The sequence below is a fragment of the Mugil cephalus genome, chromosome 21 (assembly GCF_022458985.1).
Source record: "Mugil cephalus isolate CIBA_MC_2020 chromosome 21, CIBA_Mcephalus_1.1, whole genome shotgun sequence".
Classification (NCBI taxonomy): Eukaryota; Metazoa; Chordata; class Actinopteri; order Mugiliformes; family Mugilidae; genus Mugil; species Mugil cephalus.
Window position 1 is genome coordinate 16,199,280 of NC_061790.1, and position 11,570 is coordinate 16,210,849.

At 42.0% G+C, this 11,570-nt stretch overlaps 1 protein-coding gene across 3 annotated transcripts; it reads right to left on the reverse strand.

Moving 5' to 3' along the window:
* Positions 1–298: 298 nt before the first annotated feature.
* Positions 299–5,220, reverse strand: LOC124999428 (protein FAM177A1-like). Of its 3 annotated transcripts, none has more exons than XM_047574348.1 (5): positions 5,059–5,220; positions 4,581–4,790; positions 4,365–4,431; positions 3,519–3,616; positions 299–1,558 (listed from the first exon to the last, which is right to left on the reverse strand). In XM_047574348.1, exons 1-5 carry the CDS (start codon positions 5,125–5,127, stop codon positions 1,346–1,348), a joined length of 657 nt encoding a protein of 218 aa, XP_047430304.1. In that variant the 5' UTR covers positions 5,128–5,220; the 3' UTR covers positions 299–1,345. The 3 variants fall into 3 exon arrangements, with proteins under 3 accessions (XP_047430304.1, XP_047430303.1, XP_047430302.1); XM_047574347.1 differs by having other exon boundaries at positions 4,575–4,790; XM_047574346.1 differs by having other exon boundaries at positions 4,545–4,790.
* Between the last annotated feature and the right edge of the window lie 6,350 nt (positions 5,221–11,570).

Here is an 11,570-nt window from a genome sequence, read left to right on the forward strand (position 1 = left end):
AGCAGCGGTGAGGGGGTCGCTGGGGACCACAGAAAGCCACTCTGGCCTGAGAATGAATGCATTGTGCAGCGAGCAGCCGCGGTTTCTGACCTCAGAGCGGTCTGCGCACAAGACGACACGGGCTCTTTGTTACCACTGACAATGCCAGTGTCTCACATCACTTTCACTGTAGCTGACTCTGAGTCTTTCAACTAGCAGACAAGCCAGAGGACAACATTAACTTAAGAAAATAAAACCAATGTTTCTATTTGGACTTGTTCAATCATTCTGAAGTTAACAACAAGCACACAGACAAGTGTAAAAGTCAGACAGTAATTTTATTAACAGTTAATTGTAGTGTTACTTAAAAACAATACAAAAATCCTTAAATTAAGTGTTCAGTCCGTTCAGTAAAATAAATACACAAATATAAAAAAGTGTACTAAAAACAGTTAAAAATGTAAGTTTGCATGTCTTTATACAGACTCAGTGTCACATTGCTCCCTGCCATTATCAAAGGCTGACACACCACACCTACCACGACCATGTCAATAGCAGACACGGCAGATAATGAGAGTAGAACAGAACACCTAAACCTGTTGTCAGTGTTTTTAAATGCAATTCCTGTGGTCCACAGATAATTCATGGACCACGGCTAAATCTGCTCAGTGCTTCAACAGACATTTAGTGCAACTCAAGCTCAATATGCATTAATACGGAAATACACGTAAACAAATCGACACGTGAAGGAGTGTTAAAATGGCCAGCTCTTTGGTGCAGCCAGGTGTAGCGAGGATGCATCAGTTTGGCCAGATCTGCACAGACATGTCATCTGGTGCAGAGAGTACTCACTGAATTAAAAGTTATTACTTCAAATGCATGCTCGGTTCAGATCTGGCACTGACTTGGCTGTATTGGTGATTTAGGCACAGTATCCGGTCCGTCTGAGGCACAGGGGAGCAACACTTCACTCTCACTCTGCTGTAGCAATGCATAATGTAGAAGATGCTGGATAATGTCATGCCTTTACAAATGAAAGGTTGTTGTTCAATAAAGGCCAACAATGTAATGAAAATTATGCATTTGCAGATCAAATAGCACTTCACCATATTTGACTTCTATTGTATGTTGTTCATAATACTGCTCTGACATCGAAATATGTTGCCCCATTATCCAGCAGTTACATTATTGATTGCAGCACTGTTGCACCCCTCCTGTCCCCACCATCCAACCACAATACAGCAGCGCTACCCCATCTAAAGCCATGTCATACACAAACTAAACAGCTTGGTGAAACAAGACAGTGTTCCTTCTTTAACAAACAAACTCGCATCGATGAATCGATGAGCAAATGTCCTTTTTGAGGTTAGGTTGCTGTGACAATGGCAGGCACTCTGATGGTTCCCGAGGTCACCCGACTTTCATTCTCGACCTGGTAGGTCACATCAGGGGGAGAGGCGGCCACCTCCGGCTGGTCTGTCATGGTGATTGGCTCGTCCTCCTCTTCCTGACATTGCAGCTGGTCAAAGGATCGTTCAGCTTCCTCTGAGAGACGGTTTTCTTCTTTTTCTTCTTCCCTCTGTACAAGGGACAAAAGGAGGGTGGGTATGAGTAGGTAATAACATCATCTCTGAGGCTACATCCACACTAACAAGTAGCCACAGAGACGGGTCAAGGTGTTTCAGCGCCTTTTTTTTAGAAAATATCTCCATTCATACTACATTCCTGGAAACCATTTAGATGTGCATATCGATTCCTGGATATGGTCAGGAACTTTTCCATGTTGAGCTAACAACTGTTATTCAAGTCTGAAGTGAAAAGGGAAGTCTTTGTTGCTGCTCATCTGAGTTTAGCTTAGTTATACTCCTGCATACCAGCATACATGATGTTGGAGTTCAAGTTAATAAAGGTGGATCAGCAGTTACTCTCACTCAAATCTCTGCAGCACAGAACATACAGAAGACATCGGAGTAGATGGTGTGTAGGAGTCTGAACAAGGGAGAACTTTTGTTTGTCTCATTGTTGAGCTACATGAACAAGCCACTGTTGACAGTACTTTACTTTGTTCAATCAGGTTAGGTCATAGGCAAAAAGTCCAGAGTTACTAAGGCACATTTATACAGCTGCAATCAAAATTATTTTACAACTCCACTGCAAATGTTTACTTGTTAAATGTACAAACTAGCAGCTGTTTGCAATAAACAAATCCAAAAAGAACAATTTACACAACTCAACTAATATTTCAAGTGGTTTCTCAACACAAAAAGTCCCTTATAATGACTACTGCAGTCCTTCAAGACAAGCATCTTTAGTATTTGAAAAGCGCCCTTTTGCTGTTATGAGCTGCTGGAATTGTGATGCATAGCCAGACCGCAGCATTCCTGTGGACTCATAGCCCATTCTTCAAGGGCAAAGGCCTCCAGTTCACTAATATTCTTGGGTTTGCATGCTGTAACTGCCTTTTTCAAATGCGACCAGAGATTTACAATGGGGTTCAAGTGAGGCGACTGTAATGGCCACTGCAGTATGTTCCAGTGCTTCTTGTAACCCGCCTCGGCAGACTTCTTGGGGTCATTGTCCTGGTGGTAGGTCCAATGGTGCCTAAGCTTCACCTTCCTTACGGACAGCGTGACAATCCATCTTGCATTCCACACACTAAAGGTCCCCAGGGCCAGTGAAAGCCCCTGACATGATTTACTGTAAGCAGGGTGTTCTTTTCAGCATATGTTTCATTCTTCCATCTCCAGACATCGTGCTAATTCATAAGCACAAAAAGGTAAAGTTTTTTCCATTGCACCACAGAGCAGAATTTTGAAACCTCTTTGGCTTACCTATATAGTTTTGAAACTGCAAACCGCATCAGGCTTCTCTTGTGCTTTTGTGTCAGTAGTGGTGTACATCTTGGAGTTCAAGCATGAAGCCTTTCAGCGTTTAGAACGCGCTTTGATGAAGAAACTGAAACCTCAGCGCCTGCTGCCACCAAGTATTGCTGCAAATCTTTTTTTGACCAACTGCCACCTAAGGCCATTGATAGCTTCCTTTTTACCTTTGCTGCCTTTAAAGCGTGCCATGCTTCCAACTGTAACTCTAGAAACATTCAGCGCCTTTGCTAGGTTTTTGTGCAAATTACAAGGCAATGATCACTTCTCATTTCTGAAAGATTCTCTTGACTCACCCATTTTTCCATCGTGCAATCAAATGTCACCATCAGCAGTCCAGGTATCTGTTCTATTTCAACCACACCTATTGCAACTGATGAGGGCCTTGAGCAGTTGCATCTGCAAATCAGGTATGCTTAAGACTATTGGCAATGAGTCATCTTGTGGTGGATAATTTTGGGACTTAAATCATTAAAAGTGCCACTTTCTGTTGAATTTGGAGACCACTTGTAATATTAGATGTGTTCGTGTTTGATTTATTTACCCAACAGCTGGTAGTTTGTACATTTTGCCAATAAACCTAGGTTACAGTGGTGGATTGGATATATTTGAAACTTGTTGTGGACGTAGCCTGAACTAAAGACCCTCCTTGTACCATACCTCTTTTTTCATCCTGTAGTATTCATCGATAGCGTACTGATATTTGGCTGATGTTATCCCAAACAGGGAGGCCATCCTCTCCCCAAGGTAGTCACACGCTGGAAGGAAAAAAAAACATAAAACACAAGTTTACATCAACTACTTTCTATTCTGATGTGACAGCGTAACAGTGCTGCATTTACATTTAGGGAACTAGCAGACCTGGCAGGGCGTCGCCAACTCCAGAAACCCCAAAAGAGGAACGAAAACTTTTTTGTAATTAATTTCAGACTCCTAAGTGAAAAGCGTGAGTGAACGGAACAGCTGCGCCACATACTAGAGAGACACCAGATTAAACGCATTCTTAAAAACCTGTCAGTTTGTCTCATTTTCTGTAAAATCCTGCATGTGAAACACACACATCTAAAGACGCTGCTGTAAGAGTACTTGCAGCTGGTTCTTGACACATCATGTAGTTGTGTTCGACAACTATTCTGTGATTTGTGAGAAAATGAAAGTGTACGTGGTACTCTCTCATACTGAGTGGTCGAACATGCCACCTACGTTGACTATTTTTATCCATCTACTCTGCAATCTCAAATAGTAACGAATCTTCCTCCCCCTCCTCCTGTATCAGCTCGAAAACTGCCATCATCCCTGTGCACTCTCTGTATCGCTGCTGTTTGTGTCTGCAGGTAAATGTTTCTTATAGAAATAAAAAAAAAACTACTCTGCACTAAAAATGGCAGAAACATCCTCGCTTTACAGATTTCTATTAAATCTGGGCAACTTTTTTTATAAAATGTGTGGCATCGAGCTTATCACCCAAAAAATGTATTTTCATAGTATAATGGGTTGGACACAAACCAGATATGGTGGATGTGGCTGCTCTCCACATGTGGAACCAGAAATAAGGCCCCCAGGTCATCTTTGACTGCAACACAAACAATAGAAGCCAACAATAACCAATAAAAATCCTTGAAATCTTGCAGGAACATGCAATAACACAGACTGCTCCATCATCGTCCCTGGCTCCCACACACTCACTAATTCCCCCATCCCTCCAGCGGTCCTCACCCTCACCGCATTGACCGGGGAGGACAGCAGGTCTTTCCTCTCCGGCTCCTTGTCCTCTCCCTCCTCCTCGTCGGTGCTGTACTCCTCCATGGTCTCGCCGCTGGAGAAATGGATGATCCGACGGGGGGCCTTCTCCCTGTGCTGCTGCTCATCTCTCTTGTCCAGCTCCCCCAGCTCCACACTCTCAAAGTCCTTGACTGGGTTGGGACTCTGACTCTGGTTAGACATCACAAATAAATCAAATGCAGGGAGTGTTTCACAGTTAGTCAGTCAGTGAATCCCCTCAGCTTCAGACGAGAAAACATAGTTTCTGAGTGTGCTGCTTTAACGAAAACCATACGATTCTGCCTGTTTGGAACCGAGCAGTCCGACATGACACATCTGATAAGTGACAACAACCTACAGGCGCCAAGCTCAGCGGCATCATTAGCCGCATTCAGTAAACACACCGCTACAGACACATTGTTGAGAGCCGTTCACCGACCTGCCCCACGTCCACGTTCCGTCCTATGGACACGTTCACGTTGGTGAGATACAGGGATATATCGGCCATTGTCGCCGTCTTTCTTTGTATCTCGGGATGCTGTGGCCACGACACACAACAGCGTCTCCCCTCCGCCCCGCGCGACCAGACCCGGAAGTGCCGTTCAACCGCATCCCCGTACGTAACGTCACGTCCATACCGTTACATCCTCGTGAGCTAGCAGTCGTAGCTGCTAATGCTCCTCTTTGCGTTGTATTGCGTGTATTGTTATTTTTTAAAACGTTTCAATCACACGAAATTATTTATCATTCTTTTAATATGGGAACGATGTATGTTATTGACATTTTCACGATTCGTATTGTCTAAAAATACTACAGGAGGAAGAGCTATATACCATTTAAGCAGATTATTTTTGTTACGTTTATTGAAAGATGGATGGATGTTAAGAGTGTTAATGAAGATTATTATTATTATTATTATATACATATTGTAATTATCTCTATATGATTGTCATTCAAGAAAACTTAAAATATATAAAGATAACACAAAATGTCCTCTCTTTAATGTATAATCTATAAATTATTTTATTTTATTACATTTAGGGTTTTGGTAAGTATTAGTCATATATTCTTCACTACATTGCTACAAAACCAAAACGTGTGGAATACAGGGTAAAGGCTCACTCATTCCATTCCACCACAGACATTTTACTATGTCACAGTTGCAAAAGCAAAAGTGTAAATAACAACCCTCAAGCTTCACTTGCAGCCTTGCACTGCATTGTGCATGCTGGATCACTGTAGGACTGTCATGGCATACCGGGAATCTTAAATAGAGCAGGGTCATCATTGATGCTTTCCTGTGCTTTTCACGTAGCACGCAGTGGCTCTTTGATGCGTGGCAGGAAAAGTGCAACAAATACTTTTGTAAAACGGTGCTAGATCAGACCAGCAATACATCATTCAGAGCAGGCTCTCATCACCACTTCTATTTTTGGGGACGACTGCGCTACATATGCTCAAACAGTGTGAACGCTTTATCCAGCAACTATTCAGCAAAGCGTTACTAATTTAAACTGCTATTTAGATTTTTGCGCTGACAAAAACACAGAGTTGTTGAGATAAAAGCGCACTAACGAGACGCCCTCTCAACACTAAGGTATGGTGGCAGCTGCACTGCTCATTTTCCCGTGTGTGTAACAAGTCATCTGTGTCACTTCAGGGGTGCAAATACAAACCATTTTTACTTCCATGGATTAAATGTGTAGCATAATCTAAGAAGCACAGATGCTTGTCAGCCAGAGCACATATATTGCAAGAGCAGAACAGCGAGAGTATGTGTTTAGAGAACCTCCGCCATGAGGGGCTGGGTTCCTTGTAGGCTGCAAACAGTTAGTAGTAGTACATGGTTAATGTATTGGTTAAAATGTCACATGGGCCAGTTGTCAGAATACAGCACTATTGCTAGCTAGTATAACTGAAAGGTAAAACAATTTACCTGGAGACTCAGCATGGTAAAAATAGAGTTTGGGTAAAGATTTTAAGTCAAAGCTACCAGATGTGCCCTTCCAATCTACAGTTTCTCTAAAAAGGAAATGCTTTAAACTAATGTTTAAACCACGTTTTATATTTGAATTATTGAACAGACCTATGGACCAAAGAGCTTCCCGTGTGTGCACATTAAAGTGACTCTTTGTAGCTTTTGGATTCTTATAGTCACAGGAATATTTTTGTATGTACTATGGTATACATATATGTGTGTGTGTGTGTGTGCAATTTGGACAACATTCAATTTCATATGATTTTACTTGCAAAACAGCAGTATCTTCAAGTTTCCTGAAGCTCAATTTTAAATATTCAACCACTAGATGTCAGTAGACCTTCATCTAACTCTCTGAACTGACTCGGAAGCAGCTGTGCCTCTGAGCAGCTAGTGAATTATTTGGGTCCGGATGCCAATTTATACAAATCCCCAGCAGGAGCCTGAATATCTGCACATCGCATAATCACTCACTCTGTTTAGTTACCCACTCTCACCCTGGAGAGCTGCAAAGTAACTTCAATAGGAAGGATTTACTGGAGGCCACAAACCACAGGTCTAACTCTCATACCTATGATGTCATGAGATGTAAAAGCTGGAGTCTCCCCATAAAAAATGCATGCCTGCCTCATTTTGTGGCTTCGCAGAAATGTTTGCTCGAGGTGCATACGGAAATCAGCTTCATCTTTAAACAGTTTTATTAGTTCTGAGCCCAAATATACTTCCTCGTCTCCAGAAAATCCCCGGATCCTGTCACGCTTAGGTTCTCTTACCATCATTCTCTATTTCTGTGGATATTAAATTTGCAGTCTCCCAGGATTTACGGCCTCACCTCTTCTCACCTAGTTTGTTTGGAGTAAACCAACTCAGAAACTATGTCGCATTTTTTCATTGGCTCAGTCTCGTTTCCCATTAACAACTGACAATAGCACTTAAGAAGGCTATTTGTAACCGCTCACTCGATTGCTCCGGTCAGCTGTTCATTGCACAAAACATTATTAATCTTGAGCTGTCGAAAATTATGGATTTGTTGATAAGGTAAAATAACAACTGCTGCATATATTGTGTCTTAGTGAAAGGTTACAGCCATCACAAGATGTTGAAATTTCTGATGCAGCGGATTCCAATACCCCGTTCGTAATAACTAAATCTTTATGTTATACACGTTCATACACTATCTGTAGCCAACACTAAAGCAGCGTTTCCCCCAAAACTACTTTAATTAAAAGCAAGGACATGCAAATAGTTTGAAAATTTGAAAGTTGTTTTTAATTTTACTGTAACTTCAACACTACAAAGCAGGGGAGACTGGAGACATTTGGGGAGAAAGTGCAGCAGTCAAAAAGATCAGTAAATCAACTTTATTGTGGGTTTTGCAGGAGACAGAACAATTTTTTTTGATTGGATTCTCACCTTAAATTGTCCTCACTGGAATTCACTTGGAAGTGGTGTGAAATCACCTGTGTCGGGCTGGCCGCCAGGAAACTGTTGTTTCATGCATATCTGACTTGATTGGTGCATTCTCTTCTCCTGGAGGGAGCCAAAACCGAGAGGGTAAACAGTCTAGGGTTTGATTCAACCGCACCAAATAAGTGGTGAAAAAAAAAAAAAAAAAAGCACCCAAAGCGGCACCAGCTTCGCGTATGTCTTCACCTTTTCTGGCTTTGGGTGAAGCTGTTCGTGTTTAAATAAAGACCTTCTGATTTCCCGGAAAGGATAAGGGCATATTTATGAAATCAGTTCCAATATAATGGCTTTTGAATGATGTAGGTATGGGCACAGATATTAGGACTGCACAGAGCTATTATTCCTAAACCTTGAGCAAAGTTTATTCAGGCGTTCTGTGCAAGCTGTGCAGATTGTGGAAATATATATGTGTGTGTGCAGGAGAGTTCTGTGCACTGTGCATATTTGTATTTCGTGCATGCACGTGTGCTCCTGCAATATCTAAGCTGTGCGTTTTCGTGCTTCACACTAAGCAGTGGTAGCTGTTAATGATGGTTTCCATCTCATTGTACGTTCCCCCTCAGTGATATCCCCTTTACAGCCCCTGCGATATGAGCTCTGCTGTTGACATGAATCATCCCTCTTACTGGTCCATTGCTTCCAGATAGTTATAGGTCTATATGCTCTCATACATGCTCTTCAGGAGTGCTGTTAACAGCTCTGCAAAACATGTGAATATGCATGGGAGAGCCATTTTACATGCTTACATCCCTGTGGTAGAAGCTGCAGTACCTAAATGTATACGTGAAGCTGCCAAATTATCTGATGTAACTCTCATAAGAATCTGTGCAATCTTTGATGTTAGAAAGGGTTCAGATCATCTGTCATGATGATTGGAGCATCTCCATGCTTACTGTAAGTCGCTCCTTCTGGAATTTCTTATTCAACTACACTGTTTAGTACGATACGGTGGGTAAAGAAAAGGGGAGTCTTATTTTCCCGGGACAAGGCTAAATGAATTCATTTAAGACAACGGAAAACGGATCACAGAATGTTTCCATACTCATCAGGCACTGCAGCAGACATCTTCCTTTAAAAAAGAAGGAAGGAGAATAAAACCGTTTCAGCTTTGACCCTCCATTCCCTTCGCTAATGAATGTCCCATTAGTCAGACACAGAATGAATCACCGACTTTTCTTCAGACCGCCTTAACTCCTCACACTGTGTCACACTTTAACAAATGTCTTCGCACTAGCCCGGCAGATACTGTGCTCCGCGCGTTCGTCAGCTCGAGGTTAGTCACGCTGAATGGTGGAGGTAGGTAATGGTCACTGATTGGAGCACAGCCGAAATCCTCCTGCCCACTGGTTACGATATGGTTATGTATGAGAAACAATTTCATCTTGAACATGAAAAGCTTTAAAAGAGAGACTCAAAACGTCTGTACCGGTAAGAGTCAGACAGTACATCTGATGCAATTGGCATAATTGGCCATTTTTAGATTTGACATTTATGTTGCTGTCTGCGTTGAGTCCCAATCCATTTTTGTAATTTTTGAAACAGCGTAGCTTTAATTTGAGATAGAGGTGGACAAATGCAGACCTAATTTTTGGCTGCTGTTCCGTCCGGACATCACTTATTATGTCTCACAAAATAAGGTAACAACCAAACGTTATTGTACTAAAAACTTTTTACATGAGCTTAAAAAAAACCTACTAGTGAAAGTACCCATTGAAAATACAACAACCTATTAGAGAGTAGGCCTAGGTCACCTGTCAAATACTGCAGGACATACAGTATTTGTCTGTGTACTGTATATATTCCCACTGAAATGAAGTTGCGCCATTCTCCATTAAAGACCTCATGAAATGTTTTCTTCTGTAAAACCGGAGGAAGAAAGGTCACCCCCATCCCGAAAGAAGTGAGTGTGCTCTGATTGTTTATCTTTAATGGCTTAATCAGGGGCTTCCCATACATCCCCGAGTTGAGAGTCGAGAGAGATAAAAGTTGAAATTCAACAAAGCATTTGATCAGATGCAAAATTAGCCCGGACGCCCCGACTGCTGGCTGAATCACCAACGTTTTTAAAGTGTTTCACAGGAAATAGCAAACTCTAAAATACCATCAAAATATCTAGGTAACATATCTTGGGTCCCTGGTGGGCCATAACCAGTGTGTAGGTGACATATATAAAAACAATGAAACATCAAATGAACGGAGAACGTTTCCCTGCCAGGTCAGTTTGTTTGTGCTTGTGTGAACACAACACGCGTCTTCTGGAACAAATCCAGCTACCCGCCACTGGTCAGAGTGGGTGGCCTCAGCACACCGTGAATCGATTCACTTGCAGTGCGAACACACGGACGGATGCGGCTACACTACCAAGCAGTTTCACTGACGCACCTGGGAGAGAATCTGCCGTGTGAACAGGTAGTGGGATGCTGGAATAATGAGTTTACCTCCTAAACATATGCAATGGATGCTCAACAAAGGTAGAACGTGTTGTTCGTGCACAGAACATTGGCACATGAACCACAGAACAGCAACAAACACCAGTGTTCACACTCTCTGCCGATGCTTCATTTCTGATGCATTTTTTTAAACTTTTTTAAAAAAAAAAAAAAATTGAAATTCTCTTTAAAATCATGACCAGTTTGCAAGCACATAACAGTGTGTGAAATGAACGCAACATTGTAAAAAATATTGCATTGTTTTTCTTTGAATCTGAATACTATCAGAATACCGGTGTGTGACACTAATGTTCTGCGTAGCTAATGAGGGGAAGCTGGTAACTGCTTTCTGATGGCTACCGGTTTCAGCTGGCAGCCTCTGTGTCTTGTATTTTAAATGGGACGCACCTACCTGCCTTTGATCCCACCAGCCTGTGCACCACAGGTATCGCCCTGAGCTCATCCGTCGAGCAGACTAGATTGTGGCATCACAAAGCGAGAGCATTACTTTACATTAACATTAGCGTTACTCAGAGCTGTCCCTGGCAGGATGCAACCAGACACACACACACAAAAACGGTTTAGAAACAACTCCAAAAACATGAAGGACAGCACAAGGTGTTGACCTGGCCTCTAAATTCACTAGATCCCGACCTAATCAAGTATCTGTGGGATGATCCACTCCAAAACTGTTTTGGAGGCACAAGGGAGAACTACACAGTATTAGAAGGTGCTCATGATGCCAATATGCCTGATCGGTGTCCATGATTATACTTCTGATATTTATAAAAAGTTTATATAGATTCCTTCAAAAGCAAAAAAAAAAAAAAAAAGCTTTAAATTTTGATAGCATAATTATTGGTATCCTCATAATTAAAGCGTGATAGGTCTGCTGCGTGTAGCCTTCGTAGCTCAGTCACTGTTTGTGGGAAGGCTTTCGCGGACTGTCAATTAAAACATTTCAGGAGGCTGCTTGCTAAACGAAGTAATCTCTCCTCCTACATCAGAGGATGAACAATAAAAGCAGAAGGAACATTCAAGGTAAATGCAGGGTGGCTTTGCTTTCTGCATTACGGC